Source organism: Danio rerio, chromosome 25, assembly GCF_052040795.2.
Source record: "Danio rerio strain M-AB ecotype USA chromosome 25, GRCz13ab, whole genome shotgun sequence".
NCBI classification, from domain to species: Eukaryota; Metazoa; Chordata; class Actinopteri; order Cypriniformes; family Danionidae; genus Danio; species Danio rerio.
Genome location: NC_141045.1, coordinates 35,352,623 through 35,373,996, shown reverse-complemented (window position 1 = coordinate 35,373,996; position 21,374 = coordinate 35,352,623). Strand labels below are relative to the sequence as shown.

Genomic DNA, 21,374 nt, shown 5'->3' with positions numbered 1-21,374 from the left:
CCATATACATTGATAGTGAAATATTTAAAACGGTACAATCTTGTGTCATAGTATTGAGCAAAATACAGCTGTTCAGCCTAGCGCCATGTGTGTGTGCATGGATTATATGTGAAATAAACATCAAACAGATGTTTAGCTTGTAAATGGACATGTATTATCAAGCATTAACCAATAATATTGCAATAGATCTCCATCTAATTGTTTGTTAATAGTGGTTGATGATAAATGTTTATGAAAGCCAACATCGACTGAATGCCCTATAATTCTATTCAAGCCTTTTATTAGATGGCCTAAAGTTCTTCTAATTTCTTAGACTGCCATTGGTCAGAAAATCAGATAGCTCCGCCCCCTAATTTAACACCGTCAGGATCTCTGTTGGTCAGGATGTGGGATGTGACTTAATCGGGACAGGGAAGAATTTAAAAAGGCATTACGTCACCTATAGACAGCCGTTAAGAAAGCTTTCTTGACAAGGTCATTCCAGCATATAAATGCTGTTAATTGACTCGTCATCTTCATCAGCGGGATGAGTTGAGATCCATGTGTTTGCTCCGCAGCTGAAGCTCTGTGATTTCGTCATTTGTAGCCACACACTGTTCTGCAGTCAGTCGCGCAGCGTGTCTTCGCACTCATGTGGAGCAGGAGATGCAATCTGCCCTTCACGCAACTGTTCCAGGATCAGCAGCAGTGACGTGCTGGCTTGGCTTTCATTTGGTGAAGTCTTCACGATGCCATGTTTACATTGCATTCTCAATGACAGGGATTGGCGATATCGACTTAAAACATAATAATAATATCATTAATAAATAATATTGACCCTAAAATAGTTTTCAAAAAATTAAAAACCGCTTTTATTCTAGCCGAAATAAAACAAGACTTTCTCCAGAAGAAAAAATATGAATGGAAATACTGTGAAAAATTCCTTGCTCTGTTAAACGTCACAGCAGGGCTAATAATTTTGACTTCAACTGTTTGTTAATAGTATATACATGAAGTAACATTATTTAAATTAACATTAACGTCAAGAAAGAATAATAAATAACTTAAGTGTATTACTAATAGTTTAATCATGTTAGTAAATAGATTGACTATAACGAATAGACCGTTATTTTGAAGCGTTACCATAGCTAGTTTTCTGTGTGTGTGGCATTCAGACGGCAGTGCTTTGGGTGTTCATGTAGGGTGGGCAGTAGAGGGACGTGAATGCAGAGTGGTTTACTTCAGCTGCCGTCTTTGTTCATCAGCGCTGTGCTTGTGTACTGTGCATTCAGAGCAGGTCCGAGACACCAGAGTAAGCATGATACGTTCAACTCAATTACACGCCACAGGATGGATTGCAAGTAAACCGCAAAACTCCCTATATTAAATCAAAACGCTTTCACCAAACCGCTATGTGGATATTATTTACATGTGCTGCTGCTACAAATACCAATGCTAAACAACATTGTGAAATGTTTCCGTTCTGTTTATGAATGACGTTTAATTTCTTGCTTTGAGGCATTTCATGTTGGATTTAAAGCTGCAAGCAGCGATAAAAGGGACCTTGCACCTGAGAGCTTTGTACAGCATAATACTCGCTACTCGAGTACTTTTAAAAAGGTCTTTTTACTCATACTTTAAGTAATATTTACAACAGATACTTTTACTCTACTTGCACTACATTTTTGGGCAAGTATAATGGTACTTTTACTTGAGTGATTTTTCAGTTCTCTTTATACCACTGCTTAGTACCTCCCGGTGGCCCTAGGATAACAGTGGGCAATAATAATATAAGATCACACACACACGCATATATATATATATATACATCACAAATTATGCCAAACTTCCTTCTATCAGCAGGTGGCGCTATGACTGTGGCTCAATATGGACATGTAGAGTTATAACTAGGGCCAGACGGAATCTGCAGACTTTTTTGCTCTTTCTGCTCGGAATTTCTGTAAAAATCTGCAAATTTCTGCAGAATTATTTTGGCGGTAGCATAACTAAAACCTAAATATATGAAATAAAAAATCTTTTTAACTTTTATTTAATGTTTAAAATGCAAATCCAATTAGATCCACTTTATTTGTTAAACAAATCAAGTGTCTCATATAATGTAAGACAAAATATTACTGTACTTATTTACTGCATTGTACATAAATCAGATGAACATTTTCATATTAGTCAATAATATTACTGCAATTAATTTAAAAACTGAATAAATATTGATTTACACACATTTACTCAAGTAAATAAACAGAATTAATGATGGGCTAAAACTCTGCGGGAAATCTGCAGAAAATCTGTCGGATTCTGCGCGCACATATTCCGTGTGGGCTTAGTTATAAGTCGTTCCTCTATGGTGATACACAGAGCTTTGTCAGTTCGCCTCGGACACGCCCTTCGTCGAAAACAGGCGATCTTCTCAATTTAACATCACAAAGGCATTAGGAATAAACTGACAACTTGGATTCAATGTGATCATTGATGGAGCAGGAATTTGTTACATTGTGAAACATGTCATTTCCTGTTGCCAGCAGGTGGTGCTGTAACTTTAACTGGATATTGGCATGTAAACAAGTTCAGGTCAGGATTCTTATCAAATGTATGGATTTTGAGGCAGACCAGACAATGCATGCCTAAGTTATAACAACTTCCTGTTTTGTGGCGAAACACCAAAGTTTGTTAGGCTGCCACATTCGGATGGTCGGGTCAGAATTTGGCGTCAACAACATGAAAGCATGGATCTATCCTGCCTTGTATCAACAGTTCAGGCTGGGGTGGTGGTGTAATGGTGTGGGGGATATTTTCTTGGCACACTTTGAGCTTATTAGTACCAATTGAGCATCATGTCAACACCACAGGCTACCTGAGTATTGTTGCTGACCATGTCCATCCCTGAACCACAGTGTTCCCATCTTCTGATGGCTACTTCCAGCAGGATAACGCGCCATGTCATAAAGCGTGAACCATCTTAGACTGGTTTCTTGAACATGACAATGAGTTCACTGTACTCAAATGGCCTCCACAGTCATCAGATCTCAATCCAATAGAGCACTTTTGGGTTGTGGTGTTACGGGAGATTCACCTCATTGATTGACATGCTATCATCAGGACCAAAATCTCTGAGGAATTGTTCTAGTATCTTGTTGAATCTATGCCACAATGGATTCTGAAGGCAAAACGAGGTCCAACCCGGCGCTGGTAAGCTGTACCTAATAAAGTGGCCGGTGAGTGTAGCTGGTCTATGATATCACATTGCTGCAAATGTTACTGCTGTCGCTCCACAGTGATGTTGTTTAATCATGACACAGATGTGCTGGAGGACGTCAGTGTTTTGATCATCATCTGGTGCTGTTAGTGTTGTAAGTGCACCAGGTGTGTGTTTGTGAGTGATTGTGCACACGTGCATACACACTCATGTGCTCATGTTTTCACACACGCATGCTTACACGACACACCCTGAGGACGCCTTTGTGCTTGAAACAGGTCAGCTAACATTTAGCCTCCGCTGCTCTGTCTAATGAGGTCTGTCTTTTTGTTTTGTGCAAAAGATGATCATTTTTTTCGCCGTGGCATTGAGTTTACAGCAGAATACGCTCTCTTTGTTTTATATGTAGATCATAGGGGCATCCAGTCCATCTAACAGTTGCGATTTCACTGTATAATAATCATTATAACACCATCAAGCTGCTAAATTGTTTATTTGCGATGCTTCGTTTTTTTTTAGGTGATGTACGGAATAAAACTTGGTACTTCAAAAAAAAAAAACATCTATATAACACATAGTAAAATCATGTAAAAATATATATTTAAGTAAATAATTAAATATATTAATAATTTAATATAATAAATTAAATTAAAATGTAATTGGAAAAAGAAAGGTTAGCATCTGCTAAACAAAAAATACTCTATGCTCTGATTATTTTGTGTGCGTGTTATTTCCCCTTAAAACGTTCAGAGTTTAATTATATCTTGATGATTTTAATGAGGAATTTAACTATTTACAAAAAAAGAAGTTTAAATGTAATATATTTTTTCAAATAAGTTTAAGTAGTCAAAGTAGAAACAAATCATCCTGGATAGTTTTTAATTTGAGCTATAGTTCAGTGAAGTATTTAGAATTTCAGTACAATATTCAGTATTTACTATATTTCAATATTTTATATTTTCTCAACTTCCTGTTACAATTATTAAAATGCATCAAATCTGTATTTGCTTGACAATATTTCATTATAAATGTGTCTGGATGGATACTGTGGATGGATTGATGCATAGATGGACATAGATATATGAATAATGGATGGATAGATGGATGAATGGATGAAGACTGTAGATGGATGGATGGATGAATAGAGAGATGGATACACAGATAAATACTATGGATTGATGGATGGATGGATGGATATTGTAGATGAATGGATGGATACTTTCAGACACCCTGACAGACAGACACTGGATGGATGGATGGATGGATGGGTGCTGTAGATGAATGGATGGAGGGATACTTTAGATGGATTGACAGATAAGCACAATGGATGGATACTGTTGATGGATCGTTGGATGATATGGATGGATGGATTGAATGGGTGGATGAGTGAATGAATACTGTAGATGGATGCTATAGAAAGATAGATAGACAGACACTGGATTGATATATCGATGGATGGATGGATAGGCACAAACACGATGGATGGATACTGTGGATGGATGGATGGATGGATGGATAGGCACAAACACGATGGATGGATACTGTAGATGGATTGATGGATGCTATAGATCGATAGACAAACAGACAGACACTGGATGGATGGATACTGTAGATGGAGGGATACTTTAGATGGATTGATAGATGGATAGACAAATAAACACTATGGATGGATGGATCATGTAGATGGATGCTGTGGATGGATGGATGAATGGGTGGACGAGTTGATGAAAACTGTAGATTGATGGATGGATGCTGTAGATAGATAGACATAGACAGACAGATAGACAAAGACACTGGATGGATGGATGGATGTTGTAGAGAAATGGATGGAAGGATACTTTAGATGGATCGATGGATGCTGTGGATGGATGGATAAGTGGGTGGATACTCTAGGTAGATGGATGGATGGATAAATGCTGTAGATAGATAGACAGACAGACAGACAGACAGACACTGGATGGATGGATGCTGTAGATGAATGGATGGAAGGATACTTTAGATGGATGGATAGACAGATAAACACTGGATGGATGGATACTATAGATACTGTGGATGGATGGATGGATAGATTGATGAATGGATGGATGAGTGGATGGATACTGTAGATAGATAGATAGATAGATAGATAGATAGATAGATAGATAGATAGATAGATAGATAGATAGATAGATAGATAGATAGATAGATAGATAGATAGATAGATAGATAGATAGATAGATAGATACTGTGGATGGATTGATAGATACTGTAGATGGGTGAATGGATGGATACTGTAGGTGGATGGATAAATAGAGAGCTAGACAGGGATGGATGAATGGATGGATGGGTGGAGTGATACTGTAGATGGATGATATTGATGGATAGATGGGTGGATGGATAGATACTCTGGATGGATGTGTGTATTGGTGGATTTATAGATACTGGAGTGTAGATGGTAGATGCTGTAACAGGCTTTCGTGTCTCAACACATTTCACCATAATTATGACAACAAATATTGTATAATTTAAAACCTGTAATTTTTATCTCGCTTCTGGATCATTATTAAAACCTTTTCAAGTTGATAAATATCTTTGATGGATGTCAAAAAAATCACTGCTTTTGATTTTTTTTTAACAACCGACATTTTGATCCTATATCAATATGACATAATAACACCAAAGAGGAGTAAAAACACAGGATTTGAGCCACTAATGCTTTAAAAACCAGTAGCGGAGCACTCAATCTGGCCTGTTTGTGTACAGGACCATATGCTTCAGTTTCTCATCGCTTTGATAGATGGCATTTAATGGCTCTGCAAAAAAAAGAAAAGAAAACGGGGTCATGCAAACACCGTGGCTTTACAACACCAGACATCTGTTGTGATCAAAATACTCTTCAAAATAACTTGCTTTGCATCTTGGCTTTGATCCAACCAAATCTTTTCTAGGCCCATAATGTGCTGACACCAATTTTTTTTTTTCCTCCTCATCATCATCTGGTTCATGAGACACCAAAGCTGTGTTCTTATTTAACCTCCACATTTAACCACAAATCTCCATCAATAGCCACGACAGAAGGATGAAGTGAATCTTTCAAGGACGACCCATTGAAAAAAGCACTTGTTTTAGGACATGAACACTCAGTACCGGTAACAGGACGTCCTGCAGACCAACACAAACTGATGGATGAGTTCTGGTTGCAGCATCTGGGTGTTGTGAAGGTCGAACAGATGTTACAGAAGTTGGTCAACTCGCTTTTATACCTTTTATATACAGGTGAAGTCAAAATTATTATCTCCCCTGTGCGTTTTTTTTTTTTTTTTTTTTTTTTTTTTTCCCAAATGATGTTTAACAGAGCAAGGAAATGTTCACAGTATTTCCTATAATATTTTTACTTCTGGAGAGTCTTATTTGTTTTATTTCAGGTAGAATAAAAGCAGTTTTTAATTTTTTAAAAAAACATTTTCATGGTCAATGTTATTAGCCCTTTTAAGCATGTGCGGACATTTCATTTAACAGTAGGTGGGAAAATAAATGTAAAAAATTTCTTTTGAGCAATTTTTAAAGGGGATACAAATAACCAGAGATGTATAAAGTACTAGAGACCCAGACTTAAATAAAAGTACAAATGCTCTATCAAAAAAGTGACTTGAGTAATAGTTGAAGTGCTCTTTAAGCAACATACTTAAGTGGAAGTTGTAAGTATTCAACTTTTTTTGTTCTTCAGTATTGCAAGTAGTTTATTTCAAAATGTACTAAAGTACTGAAAGGAAAAGTACAAGTATTGTGCAATGTAGTTGTGTAAAGCAGACAAAAGACTTCATATTGTTGTTTATTTTAAATATCTTTTTTGGAGCACGTGATTAGGCAGAACCAAAAGAAACATGGCTTATGATTTATATGAACTAGGACAACGTTTTTCTCTCTCACTTAAACCACACATTATAATGCTGCGTTCAAACCAGACGCGGAACACGCGTCAAGTGCGAGTGATTTACATGTTAAGTCAATGCAAACGAGTGAATAGACATCCTGCGGCACGATACGTGCGAATGGTGCGTTTTACGTGTTTGACGCGGTTAACGCGTGAAACGCTTCAGTTCGAAAATTTGAACTTCAGCGGACATTCGCACCGCGTTAACCAATCAGGAGCCTGCTCTTGTGGGGTTGGGATTGTGAAGTATCTGTTGTTGATGTTTCAGGGGAAATCCTCCAGCCGGCACCAAAAAGTTCATCTAACTGGGCTGGGCTCAGTCAGAAGCACCGCTGAAAGCCTCCATCAACCAGGTTAACGCCCCATTCACACGGGTCTTCAGCGTCAATGCTTGGCGGAAGGTGTGTCTGAAGTTGGGGCTGAAACGATCGTCATAGAAGCGTCAGCCAATGAAATTCAGTCAGAAATAGGCCACTGTCTAGCCGGTGTATTTGCATACAGCGATCTGATTGGCTGACTCTTCCGTCGGCGCTTAAAGTTGAGCTGGTCCCAACTTCTGCAGCGAGCAACATCTCTGAAGCGGCGCCGACGGATCCACAATGCAGTTCGTCAACGCCTGACGTTACCCATTCAAAGGGAATGAGAAGCGTTGACGCTGACGCCCCGTGTGAATGGGGCGTAAGTTTCTGGAGGAGTTATGAGCTCACAGAGCTGGATGCCCCTTTAAAAAGAATCTAGTGGACTCGGACACGACCCTAAACGTATCGACGCTGTTTTTCAGCCTTCATCACATAAACTATTACAAAAATGACATGTTTTGAGCTTAAACTTCATCAGAAACATTTTGGGGATACTTGAGGGTATAATAGGCCTCTTTCAAATAATACAGAAAACAATTGAATTAACAATTAATGTCATTATAAAAACTACCTCGTAATAGTAAAATTAAACGCACTGAGTTTTCATCTGTGCACTGATTATGATTGGGTTTTTCTGCATGCCTGCATGGTCTCAGCTTGCAGGTTCACCGAGGCTCAAATTTAGCCCAGCTCTGCACTTTTTCAAGGAAGAGGCTTTCCGTTTGTCATTTCTGTGGTCAAGCGCAGTGCCAGATTACAGCATCTGTGTTCACAAGAAATACAACGCTTCATTTATCATTTAGAAATTACTTTTTCTTTTATTATAAAAATACAAAATAAACTTGAATTGAGTCTATGCTGCTGTTGTTTCTGATTGGCTGATAAACGGGAAGGGGTGGGGATATTTTCATTCCATGGCTCATTCTACATGGCGGACTTTGTAAGTGGGAAAACTAAAAGCTTCACTAGCAAAAAAGTAGTTAAACAGAGCATCTGCAGCACGAGGATAAAGAACGAGCCATCTTAATTCGTCCTCTTTACTTTATTTTTACTTTTACTCCTTTACTTTCGTGGATAAGGACACTGTGGAAACTCACTCCACTGAGGACATCCATTAGCCTACATATTTAATTTTGTTTGTTAAGCTTAAAGATTTGTTTAAAACTATTTCTAAATTAAGTTTTAATTTCCAGCAAATGAATAAATAAACTAACAACGAAGTGTGGTTAAAAAAAACAAAAAAACAAAACTGAGTTTCATCCAAACACACATCCTGTTCTTATGCCCTTATTCTTATATCTCTAACCCGACAGGTGGACAAATCTAAACTTGTTTATATTAAAACAAATACAAATATGAATATAATAAATACTACTGTTTATAATAATAATAATAATAACATTATACAAATGCAAATTGTCATGAATAAACTGAAAAAGCCCCCCAAAATGAGGCATGGAGGCAGTGGTTTAAATATTTATGTAGAAATGATTAATTTTTGTAACTTTTTTTCATATGTAAAGATATTTGTATATTAATGTATGTCCTGTGTGTATTAAACAATTTGTAAGCGTTTGGACCTGTATAGGTGCTTAACGCTCTCTGCGCTAGACTTTAGACTTTCTTTTAGATGGTCAACGGTGTGGTACATTTCAGTTCCTCAAAATAGCAACGCGCCAACAATGCGCCTTAACACACCTCCTTTTTAGACCAGCACACCCATGAGTCCACAACCTGGCAGAAATGGATTTGCTATGTAAACAACTTAAAAATTAGGGTTGCTCTAGTCTAAAAATAGCTACAAATTGTGCCGTGCACATCTTGCACCTTATTGCGCTGGGTGTATAATAGAGCTCAAAGTGTTATTTCATTCACACTGTTTAAATGTTTGCTCTTTGACAGTTTCACAGATAAGTAACATTTATTGTTACTTAAGAACAATATCGCATGTTTCCCCAGTATCGCACAGCGCTAATACTTATTTAATGAATTTACCTGTAATTATCTGGTTTGTAATTTAAAGGTCTGAAATGCCAATCATAAGCATCTTTTGTCTGCCCACAGAGGATTCATTTGATGTTAAATGCATATCTTTGGTAAGCAGCTAGTCTTTATTTACGGTGTACGGAGGCTGTTAACTGTAGTAACTCTTGAAGTCGGTGTTGGGGGCTCATGTTGGTCCCCGTGGGCTGCTTTCTTATTTATTCCTATTGATTGTGTGCCGCTGATTTATGAGCGTGTGCTGTAAACTGACTGAGGGCAGAGCCAAACGCCAGCTATTTACACCATTCACTCAGTGGAAATAAAAAGAAATGCTATAAAACAGTCTGATATCAAATATTGGCTTTTAAAAAATGTATTAGCAACTTAAACTTGCAGTTATAGTTATTAAAATACAGTAAATCCGATGTACTTTAATAAGTGACAACAAACACAAGGTAATTACCAATTGTTAGCTAAAATGAAAACCAAAATTGTGTAAATAAATGTGTAAAATATATTTTTTATTTACAATTTCATACTAAATTTACATTTAATTACTAAAATCTGCTAATATCTGTATATTAATATTCTAAAATGTATTTTTTTTTCAATTTATATAAATTGTTATTAATTAAAATTGACATTAAAATGTACAAATCTATATATTAATAATGTAAAAAAATTAACAATTTTACTAAATTTACAATTAATTACAAAATCTGTATATTAATATTTTAATAATTATTTAATTTGTTACTCAATTTACAACTACTAAAATCTGTATTATTATAAAAAAATTCTATTCAATTTCATACTAAATTTACAATTATTTACTAAAATCAGTTAATCTGTATATTAATTGTAAAAATTTTATATTTAATTACAGAATTTACAATTAATTACTAATATATGCTTAAATCTGTATATTATCAACATCATCATTATTATTGTTATTAGTATTATTTTTTTTATATTGTAAATATATTTTATTTACAATTAGTTACCAAAATCTGTATATTAATATTGTAAAAATGTATTTTATTTTCAATTTATATTAATTTTAATTAATTACTTAAAATGGAAAATTAATTAATAAAATATGCAAAAATGTGTATAAATATTGTAAAGAAAATAATTTTTACAATTAAGAACTAGATTCACAAATGATTTAATGTGTAATAATGTAAAATTTATTTTTATTTACAATTTATTACAGAATTTACAAATTTAGAAAATCTGCTCACATCTGTATATAATAGTAAAAAATTTACTTTATTTTCTTTTTATATACATTTTTATTAATTAATTAATTAATTTACAGTGCGTAAAATCTGGAAAAATGTGTACATGAATATGTAAAAAAATAAATTAATAAATATTACAAAATTTATTTAGTTTTTAAGAATAAAATGTAGCCTTTATTTACTTACAGTAATTCAGTCATTTGTCAAGTTAATTAATAGTTAATTTTTATTTGTGATTTCATTTTAGCTTAAAATAGAGAACTTTTGTTGTTAGTTAACCTTCTCCAAACTCAATTTGCGTGAGTTTTTCCCACAAGTACCCGCTCTGCAGTTCCAGCGTAGTGAATTGTGAGCGTTTCAGGAAATCCATTCATTGGCTTGATTGCGCTGAGATTGAGCACAGCAATCCCAGCATGCAAACGTGAGAAGAATCCGCTCGCCCAATCCAATAAATCAAAGACAAAACCAGGCAGAGCCGCTCCTGACGTCCTGCTGTGGGACTTTGTTGTTTTGCCACAATATTGTGCTTTGAAACTCTCCGGATGGCTCATTATTGCGGGACGCAAAATATTCTGGCATTAGGAATCAATCTCGAGCCGCAGCTTAATCTCCTTTCATGCATTTCTTATGTCGCCACTGAGCTTTCTAATGCATTTCCATATTCCACATCTGCTGTTTGTTGCGTCGGAGACTTTTTATTTATGTATTTAGTGGGGTTTCTCAATCTGTCTTGAATCACTTGAGTCCGTAATCTGCAGGAATGATGGGATTCTGGCTCTCGGTGGCGTCTGTCATTCACTGTGTTCATACAGAAAACTCCTTCAAATGCTCTTCAACCTCTCCTACTCTTTATTCATTCATTTTCCTTCAGCTTAGTCACTTTATTCATCAGGGATCGCCACAGCGGAATGAACCGCCAACTAATTCGGTGCATTTTTTACACAGCGGATGCCCTTCCAGCTGCAACCCAGTACAGGGAAACACCCATCCACACTCATTCACATGCACTACGGACATTTTAGTTTATTCAATTCACCTGTACCGCATGTCTTTGGACTGTGGGGAGCACCGGAACACGATGCAAACACGGGGAGAATATGCAAACTCCACACAGAAATGCCAGCCGAGGCTCGAATCAGTGAAAAATATGACTACAGGTGTCAAACTCAGGTTGCAGCTCTGCACCGTTCAGTTCCAATCCTAAATCAACACTCCTCATCAAACTAATCGAGTCCTTCACTTTTGTTTGGAACTAACAGGTTTCAGACTGCATGATTTTAGCCCCGATTTTCACTCGTCGACAAGTTTTGAGAAATTGCAGACAAACAGTGGCGGAAAGAGCACTGAAAACTGATGCTCGGGTATCATTACTTGCACTATCATTATTAAAATGTAGTGCAAGTGTAACCCCGCCGGCCGGACGTCACCCAACCCGCTCTGAGCTGGTAACGAACCGGCGACCTTCCGCTTAGGAGTCGGGTGCTCTTCCAAGGAGGCTAAAGACCATGGCCTCTAGCGTCTGTCGCTAGAGCACCTTCAGAGGTCAGAGGAGTGAGGTTTACCTGCGCAGCACTGACTAGCTGGCTTCTGTCACACAAGTAGAGTAAAAGTATCTGTTTTAAGTATTACTTTAAGTATGAATAAAAAAAATTTTATGTAGTGCATTTAGTTATTGCCCAGCAGGCACACACAGTCATAAGACGTTGATATTAGGTTAGATTTAGGTTATGTCGGGTGACCAAAATTCATTGTCTAGCCAGCGTTTAAGGACAACGTTATTTTGATGCCCAATAGCAACGTCAAATGACGAGTGACCAGAATCCAACGTCATATAGACGTCAACTACTGACATTTATCCATCATTTATTACAGTAATTCAGTGTGAACTAAGGTGCAGGATTCTGGCTAAAATGTGAATCACGATTTTTTTGCTTAATCAAGATCATGATTTTCTCACGGTTCTGTAGATGTAAAATAAAGGTTAATATGAGTAGGCTATTATTATTGTTAATTTTCAAACGTATGGTAAAACAACATTAATAATATTAAGCCTGTGTGTAAGTCTACTGTTGCTTTAAATGCCAAATTTTGTATAGTCATTATGGTGGACTCGAACAGACTTTTAATATGTCCTTGTTGTTAATTCACAGTAAAATGATGACATCAGAATACAACTATTCATAATTATAAAGTTGAATTATTTTTTTCCAGAGACGAGTTGCAGCTGGAAGGGCATCCGCTGAGTAAAAACGTGGTGGATAAGTTGGCGGTTCATTCCGCTGTGGCGACCCCGGATTAATAAAGGGACTAAGCCGAAAAGAAAATGAATGAATGAAAGTTGAATTATGTTCGAGATATATGCTTGCCGTTTGTCATTGACAACATTATTAGGCCATTTGTTTTCACTGGTAAAATGAAACATTTGTCATTATCAGATTCCCTCTTGTGTTATATTCGACATTATATAGGCTAGAGTGGTTATACTGACACAGTAAACGTTTATTTTCACGCACAACACTGTGTTCGCTATGAAAGAAAAACATATCAAATGCTTGTCGTGATCCTAACTCAAATGCGTCATGATCATACAGTCAGAGATGAAGTAAGAAGTACAAATACTTCGTTAGTGTACTTAAGTAGGTTTTTCTGATATCAGTACTTTACTCCACTACTTATTTTTCTGACAACGTTTACTTCTTACCTTTTTACACAAATATCTGTACTTTCTACTCCTTGCATTTTTAAAACCACGCTCCTTACTTTCGTTTTTATGTATTTGTTGGCGTGATCTATATTATTTCTTATCATTGCTCAATAATATGAGCGCCTTTTAGATGCAGTCAGTCTATTTTTCCTCATTGCGTGCTGCAGGTACGCTGTGAGTTTGCGTCAGGATGATGATACATTGGCCGACTTTAAGCAATGTTGTGAGGCTATATTACTGGGTGTGATGCTGCTTGGCTACTTTCATAATTTTGGCAACAAATATTTTACAAAAAAATTGGAAATGTAAGTTATTTTATGTTAATGTATCAATAAGATGTGAGGACTAGTTACCTACCGATCCTTACTCACTATCCTTCAGCTTAGTCCCTGATTTATCAGGGGTCGCCACAGCAGAATGAACCACCAGTTATTCCAGCATATGTTTTACATAGCAGATACCCTTCCAGCTGCAACCCACTACTGGGAAACACTCATTCACAAACACACTTGTACACTACTGCCAATTTGGTTACCTATTATTCACCTATACCGCATGTTTTGGGACTGTGGTTGAAATATTTTTGAGGCCGTACTTCTTAACTTTTAATTAAGTACAAACGTCAGTACTTATACCAGAGTCATTTTAAACATGAGTATCTGTACTTCTACTTAAGTAAAGGATGTGTGTACTTTTGCCATCTCTGCATATGATGTGTGCTTCACTTTCACTTCCGAGCGTGGCTCAAGGCTGAGGAAAACACACACACATGCAAACCATTCTTTCAGGTCGGCTCTCAAACGATCGCTCTGCAACAAACTGAATGTTATTTACATACAACCTGTTATTCACAGCCTATGCAGGTACTGTTCACTAAAGAAGGCGTCATTGGCGTGCACGCACGCGTTCTTGGAAGTTAACAAACAGCTCGCACTCAGCTCACGTGTGATTTTGCAGAAGCGAATACATCATTACATTTTAGACAGAAATGACGTTTCTGGGTGAATTGCACCTTATAAACACGGCATGTGACACTTTGAACGCCATTTGAAGGGGTCCATGTTGCTGTGACGACTTTTGTGGCCGCCTTTACGCTTCTCTCGTGACCTTTAAAATATAATTAGCTCAGTCGTAGAAAAGCTGAATTAAGATGGTGTGTCGGGTCAAATTGAGATTGTGATCTTTTTTCGATTAATCGTGCAGCCCTAGGCTGTTTCTCAATATGCGTTCTTGTGTCCTCGTGAAACGTCATCAACCGCCGCCAATGTACTGTTCCAATTCTAAAGTTCACATCTTTCTAAGTACACATAAAAGTCCCAGATGTGTACTTGCTCTGCCCCTTTGGCCAAAGATGCATCGAGAGGTGACTTGTGCGAACTTGCGAAGCTCAGGTATGCCAGAATGCATTGCAGCGTAACCAGCAAGCGCTAACGGCGGAGGAGGAAACCCGCACTGTTTTAAAAATACTCCTTTACTGTGTCACAAAATAAAGTTTTAACAGTTTTTCAGGCAAGAATGTAGTTGTTTTAAACTTGAATCGGCTGTTTATTCACAAAGATAGCGCTTCTTTGATGATCTGCCTCGGCTTATGCGGACTCTGACTCCCAGCCTGACAGCGGGAGCTCCGTCATCAGCTCTCCTGCCAGCTCAGCTTCACTTCGGCCAGGCTATCTCGGACGTACCGCTGGACCTCATCACTCCATTGTAGTTAAAACATGATATTTAATACATCTTGTGAATATCTAACGGACAGTTTTTGGTCTTATAAATCTATTATTTTGTTCTCAGGTGTGTTATTTTGGCAGTGTTATTTTGTTGCATTTTATAATTGTCTTTAATCATGTTACCGTGTCGTACGCTGTTTGTCTTTGTTTACCAAATTATTTGATGTAATCTTATCGTGTATGTCTTTATTTCTTATTGTGTGTATGATTACCATTGTAGTTTAATAAATCTGATCATCAAAGACACGTGTCTGTGTATAATAACACATTTTAATTCACATTTATACGAATATATGTGTACATTTTCTTAAATCAAAAATGTAGATTTATAATAATATATATTAGTTAGATAATTTACACTGCTGTTCCATTTGAAGAAGTACCCGACTTGTGTCCTCGCGTCCTCGGGAGTTCGTTCTTCCAAGTCTGAACTTCCAAGGACGCAAGTCCGAACTTTGCGTACTTGGTATTGAGAAACAGCCCTAGTGTGAACCCCCTTTTGCCGATACATCATAGTGTAAACACAGCAGCGACTGACCGCTAGCCCAGATAGTCATGCAGTGTGAAAACATCTGTGAACACCTTGAAAATCATACAGTCTGAACTCGGCATTAATGACATGCGATGATGAATTGTTCATCACAAAACTAGCAATGCGAGCTAACAAAATCATATGGCTAGTTTTGATTTTCATTTGTACTTCTTACATCAACTCAGAGTAGTGTCCCTTGTGTGTCCGTAGGGCCCCTCAGCAGACGCCGGCGGCGGCCCCGGATCTGGAAGTGATCTCCCAGCAGGTGGAGGATGAGGGCCAGTGCATGGCTCCGGTGCAGCTGGTCAGTTTCGCCTACCGGGACCTTCCTCTCGCCGCCTTGGACCTCTCGCTGGCCGGATCACAGCTACTGTCAAACCTGGACGAAGAGGACAACCAGGAGGGGTAAGACACTCCTGCTGCACCAATCATACAGCACAGAAAGCTGACTTCAAAATAAAGTGTTAATTACTCACTTTAAATGCATCACAGACTGTTTTAGTAGAACTTTTGACAAAGATTTGGCAACACTTCACCCTTGTGTGCTGTTGGGGAAGTTTGCAGCCAGTCTGGGAGGATTTTGAGTCTTAATTAAGCCACAACTTTCGCTGTTTTTCAGGAAATAGAAAGTTTTTTTTTGGTCACAAATCTTATTTTGACACATTTTGTGAAATTGCATTGAAATGTTTCAATGATACACTCTTATGGGCAAATTGACTTCCCTTTCGTTATGTTCAGGGCGGTTTTTGCCCCATTGACTTTCATTATAAGGACATTTTTTGATTGCAATGCCACAACAGTATATAATCATGTATTCTTGATTAAAAATAAACAGAGGTGCGTAGTGTATCCAAAATCTATACTCAAGTTAACGTACAAGTACTTGAGTAACTTTTAAGATTGTTACTTTTACTTGAGTAAAAATTTCCGCGAGTAAGAGTAAAAAACTATTTGATGAAAAAATTACTCACTCAAGTAAATAGTTACTTGTTACTTTATTTATTTATTTATTTATTTATTTATTTATTTATTTATTTATTTATTTATATAAACATACATGCATACATACATACACAGTTGAAGTAATAACTAATAACTGAATCATTTTATCTTTGCCATGATGACGGTAAATAATATTTGACTTGATATTTTTAAGACACTTTTATACAGCTTAAAGTGACATTTTAAAGGCTTAATTAGGTTAACTAGGTGATTAGGGTAATTAGGAATAACGATGGTTTGTTCTGTAGATTATCGAAAAAAGAAATAGCTTAAAGGGGCTAATAATTTTAGCCCTAAAATGTTTTTAAAAAAATTAATAACTGAATTAATAACTCAAAATAATTCACCCACAATTTTCTTTTTAAAAAATATTTCCCAAATGATGTCTTTCAGAGCAAGAAATTTTTCACAGTATTTCCTAAAATATTTTTTCTTCTGGTAAAAGTCTTACTTGTTTTAAATCAACTTAAATAAAAGCAATTTTTAATGTTTTTAAAAACCATTTTAGGGACAATTATTAGCCCCTTTAAGCTATTTTTTCCCCCCGACCATTTTCAAAACCATTTTAAGGTGCCTAATTACCCTAACTTGCTGAATTAACCTAGTTAAGCCTTTACATGTCACTTTAGCTGAATACTAGTATCTTGACAAATATCTAGTCTAATATTTTGTGCTGTCATATAAGATATCAGTTATTAAATATTAGTTGTTATTAATATTAAGTATTAAATATTATATTAAAATATATTTTTCAAAATAAAAAATACACATTTTCAACTTTATTATTATCCTTATATTTGTTTCTCAAATATGAACTCCGCTAGAATGCCCCCCTTTATTTTTTTTGACAAGTTTTTTTTTTTATGCATCAAAACAAAGGTATAAATACCGTTACGCTTCTTGTTTTTACAAGGTGAAGGTATTTTTACAAGCCAAATAATATCCATTATACATTTTAATATAGTTTACAGAATAAAAAAAAAAAACATTTCCGGTGGACCAAATCAGCAACCGTGTCTTAGTTTGCGCTACTCTAGCTCAACATTTTGACAGTTTCTCTCTTTGTTAGCGCACTTGTCACGGTGCCACTTTTAGTACTTATCGGATAAAGGATTGTAAAGAAGCGTACGGCAGGCTGGGAGAGAAATATTCAGATATCCAAAAAATCAGGAAGAACCGCATACTCTCTCTTACATCAACGATACTGACTTTTAACTGGAATTTCTGGAATTCGTTTAATGCTTGGCAGGGGTGAGGTAAAAAAAGAAGCTCCAGCATGTCCTATAAACAACGCTAGCATTATCTAGAATAGACAAGATGGCAATCTTTATAGCACCTGACATAATGTAGTACTCTAAAGGAATTTGTCTATGATCTGTTGGCATGCTGACGCGAGTCATACTGCAGAAATGGAGCACTCCGATTAAAAGAGAAGCAACCTGGCAGCACTAAGAAAGATTTTGGCTTGGTGTGTTGTTTTACATCTAAAGCTAGACTTCCGTAGGAAACTCTGACCAATCCAAGATAATATCTTTAGATGAGATTTAAAAAAAAAAACTATAGTTATACCATCCAGAAAGCTGCAGAGTTGGTTTTAGCTTTTAAAACCGTTACCCTTTTCTATAAATGGAAGAGTTTCTGTCATCGTAGCATTTTTCTATTGTTTTTGACTCGCATGCCTTTGTGATCCGTATCATCCTGTTGCATCATTTAAGTATTTTAGAGCCACATTTTTACACACCAGTTTCACGCACTCACATTTAAAGTCTGAACCGCTCTGCAGCCCCACCCACTTTAATAGAGAGAACATTTCCGATCCATAGATGTTCGTGAATATAGATGCCTCATGCTGCTATTTGTTTGAGGAACTACACTGTAAGCCCTCAGCCATTTTGGCAGCATCCTAAACTTCTTTGCTTTTGTATCAGCTGGAAATTTTGTATTTTTTTTTTTTAACTAAAATTGTACTAAGAATTATTCCTAAATTGATATACACTCACCGGCCACTTTATTAGGTACACCTTACTAGTAACAGGTTGAACCCACTTTTGGTTAACTGCGTTAATCATTCGTGGAATAGATTCAACAAGGTACTGGAAATATTCCTCAGAGATTTTGGTCCCTATTGATATGATAGCATCACGCAGGTGCTGCAGATTTGTCGGCTGCACATTCATGTTATGAATCTCCCATTCCACCACATCCCAAAAGTGCTCTATTGGATTGAGACCTGGTGACTGTGGAGGCCATTTGAGTACAGTGAACTCTGTCATGTTCAAGAAACCAGTCTGAAATGGTTTGCGCTTTATGACATGGCATTTTATACTGCTGGAAGTAGCCATCAGAAGGTGGGTACACTGTGGTCATAAAGGTGTGGACCTGCTCAGCAGCCAGGGGCGGACTTAACCAATAAGTTGCTTAGGGCCCCAGGGAAATATGGAGCCCCGACCAATTCCAAGAAGCCTACATTAATCCTATATCTCTTATACATTTTATCATATTTTGTAAAGTATGTCTATAACTGTTAAGATTTTAACATTTATTATTCTTTTCAAAACCGGGGAGCGTTCCGTCTGCAGTGCACATGCAGGAGGTGTAAGCGCAGCGCTTCAATCAAAGACACTACCGGCCAGTGTTGCCAACTTAGTGACTTTTCAGATGTTTTTAGGACTAGCAAGTGCCTAAACCAGGTGTGTGCAAACTTGATCCTGGAGGGCCAGTGTCCTGCATAGTTTAGCTCCAACCCTATTCAAACAGACCTCCCTATAGAGTTCAAGTGATCTTGAAGACACTGATTAGTTTGTGCAGGTGTGTTTGACTAGTGTTGGAACAAAACTCTGCAGGGACAGCGGCCCTCGAGGATCAAGTTTGCCCATCCCTTGCCTAAACTCAGTCCTGCAGGGCTGGTGTCCTATAAAGTTCCCTAATCAGACTCCTATTAGGCTTCCTAAAAACATTTGTGCAGATGTGCTAAGACAAGTTGGAGCTAAAATCTGCAGGACACCGGCCCTCCAGGACCGAGTTTGGACACCCCTGCTGTACATAGTTTGTGAACTTTTTTTTTTGTTTTTTTTGTTAATATATCACTTTTAATTTGACATTACAAAGATAAAGGTTCCTTTAATATTTTAAATGGATAATAAACACATATATTTATTTCTTTAATTTTCAAAAGTGCTTAGGGCCCCCAAAACACTAAGTCCGCCCCTGTCAGCAGCAATACTCTGCAAAGGTGTAGAAAGGACAAACAGCAGCTGTCTCTCAGTAGTTCTTCAATCATCTTCAGTGTCAATAAATATCAGCAGCTTCAATCCAACATCTACAGTTGAAGTCAGAATTATTAGCCCCCTTCAAATTTTTTTCTTGTTTAAATATTTTCCTAATGATGTTTAACAGAGCAAAGAAATTTTCACAGTATGTCTAATATTTTTTTTTCTTCTGGAGAAAGTCTTATTTGTTTTATTTAGGCCAGAATTAAAGCAGTTTTTAATTTTTTCAAACAATATTTTAGGGGCAAAATTATTAAACCCTTTAAGCTACTTTTTTCTCGATCGTCTACAGAACAAAACATTAATAACTTGCCTTATTACTCTAACCTGCCTAGTTAGCCTAATTAACCTAGTTAAGCCTTTAAATGTCACTTTAAGCTGTACAGAAGTGTCTTAAAAAATATCTAGTCAAATATTATTCACTGTCATCATGACAAAGATAAAATAATTCAGTTATTAGAAATGACTTATTAAAACTATTGTTAAGAAATGTGTTGAAAAAATCTTACCTCTGTTAAACAGAAATTGGGGAAAAAATAAACAAGCGGTCTAATAATTCAGGGGGGCTAATAATTCTGACTTCAACTGTACATTAGCAGAAGGATGAAGATGAAACCAGGGTGGACATTTCAGCAAGCCAAAACACAGCCAAGGAGACTCTGAAATGCTTTCAGAGAAAGAAGATCAAGCTGTAGAATGGCCCAGCCAATCCCCTGACTTGAATCCAATAGAAAATACAAGCAAGATCAGATTTGATAGGCGATACTCAAACCATCAAGATTTTTACTTTTTTTTTTTATTATTAATTTATTTATTTTTACAAATTATTTGTTCAAAAAAAGTTACATGTACATAATAAATGTATGTAAATGTATTGCTGTTTTCACAGTAAAGTGCAGTTTTGCAGCACACCTGTGATTGTATCACCTGACAGTAAGTGAGTCGTGAGCGGCAGAAGGCTCAGTGCTGACATCTCAGAAACGCTCACACAATCACACACTCCAGAGCGCGTGGACCATCTGTCTCACACTCGCGCACACACACCGCCGTGGCTTGCGGACAGTGCGACGGCTGCCATAATTAAGCTTATGGTGTTTGTCAACTTTCCCTGCGTGGAGCAGAGCATCGCACAGCGGCCGTCCGCCGTGAGTCACGCTACCCAGACGGGACCGCGCCAAAAACACACTTCGCGCCAGAGAGGTCTGGGTGCTCCACACTCCCAGCATGCAGTGCGGCTGCCAGATGATTTTTAAAGCCACATTTGCACGCAACCCGCCGAGAAACACAAATACACCCACGGAAAGCTGGCATTTAAAAATACGGTGCGAAGTAGTCGAGTGTCCAACCTCCTGCTGGATGACATCCGGCGTATCAAAACAATTGTTTACAGCAGAGAGAGACTGGAGGGGACGTCTGAGGAGTAAAGGGACATTATTGTGAGGCTTTTTAGA

General features: G+C 37.1%; 1 protein-coding gene across 21 annotated transcripts in view; it reads left to right on the top strand.

Annotated features, from left to right (window-relative positions):
- tmem266 (transmembrane protein 266) overlaps window positions 1–21,374 on the top strand; it is a 96,446-nt gene that overhangs the window by 16,599 nt on the left and 58,473 nt on the right. For 14 of the 21 annotated variants that reach the window (XR_015525858.1, XR_015525860.1, XR_015525859.1 and 11 more), the window contains 1 exon segment: window positions 15,863–16,057. Coding sequence is in view for 18 of the 21 variants with exons in the window: in XM_087311186.1 (XP_087167312.1) it covers window positions 15,863–16,057 (195 nt within the window). In the remaining 3 variants the exon portion in view is untranslated. 21 annotated transcript variants of the gene reach the window in all.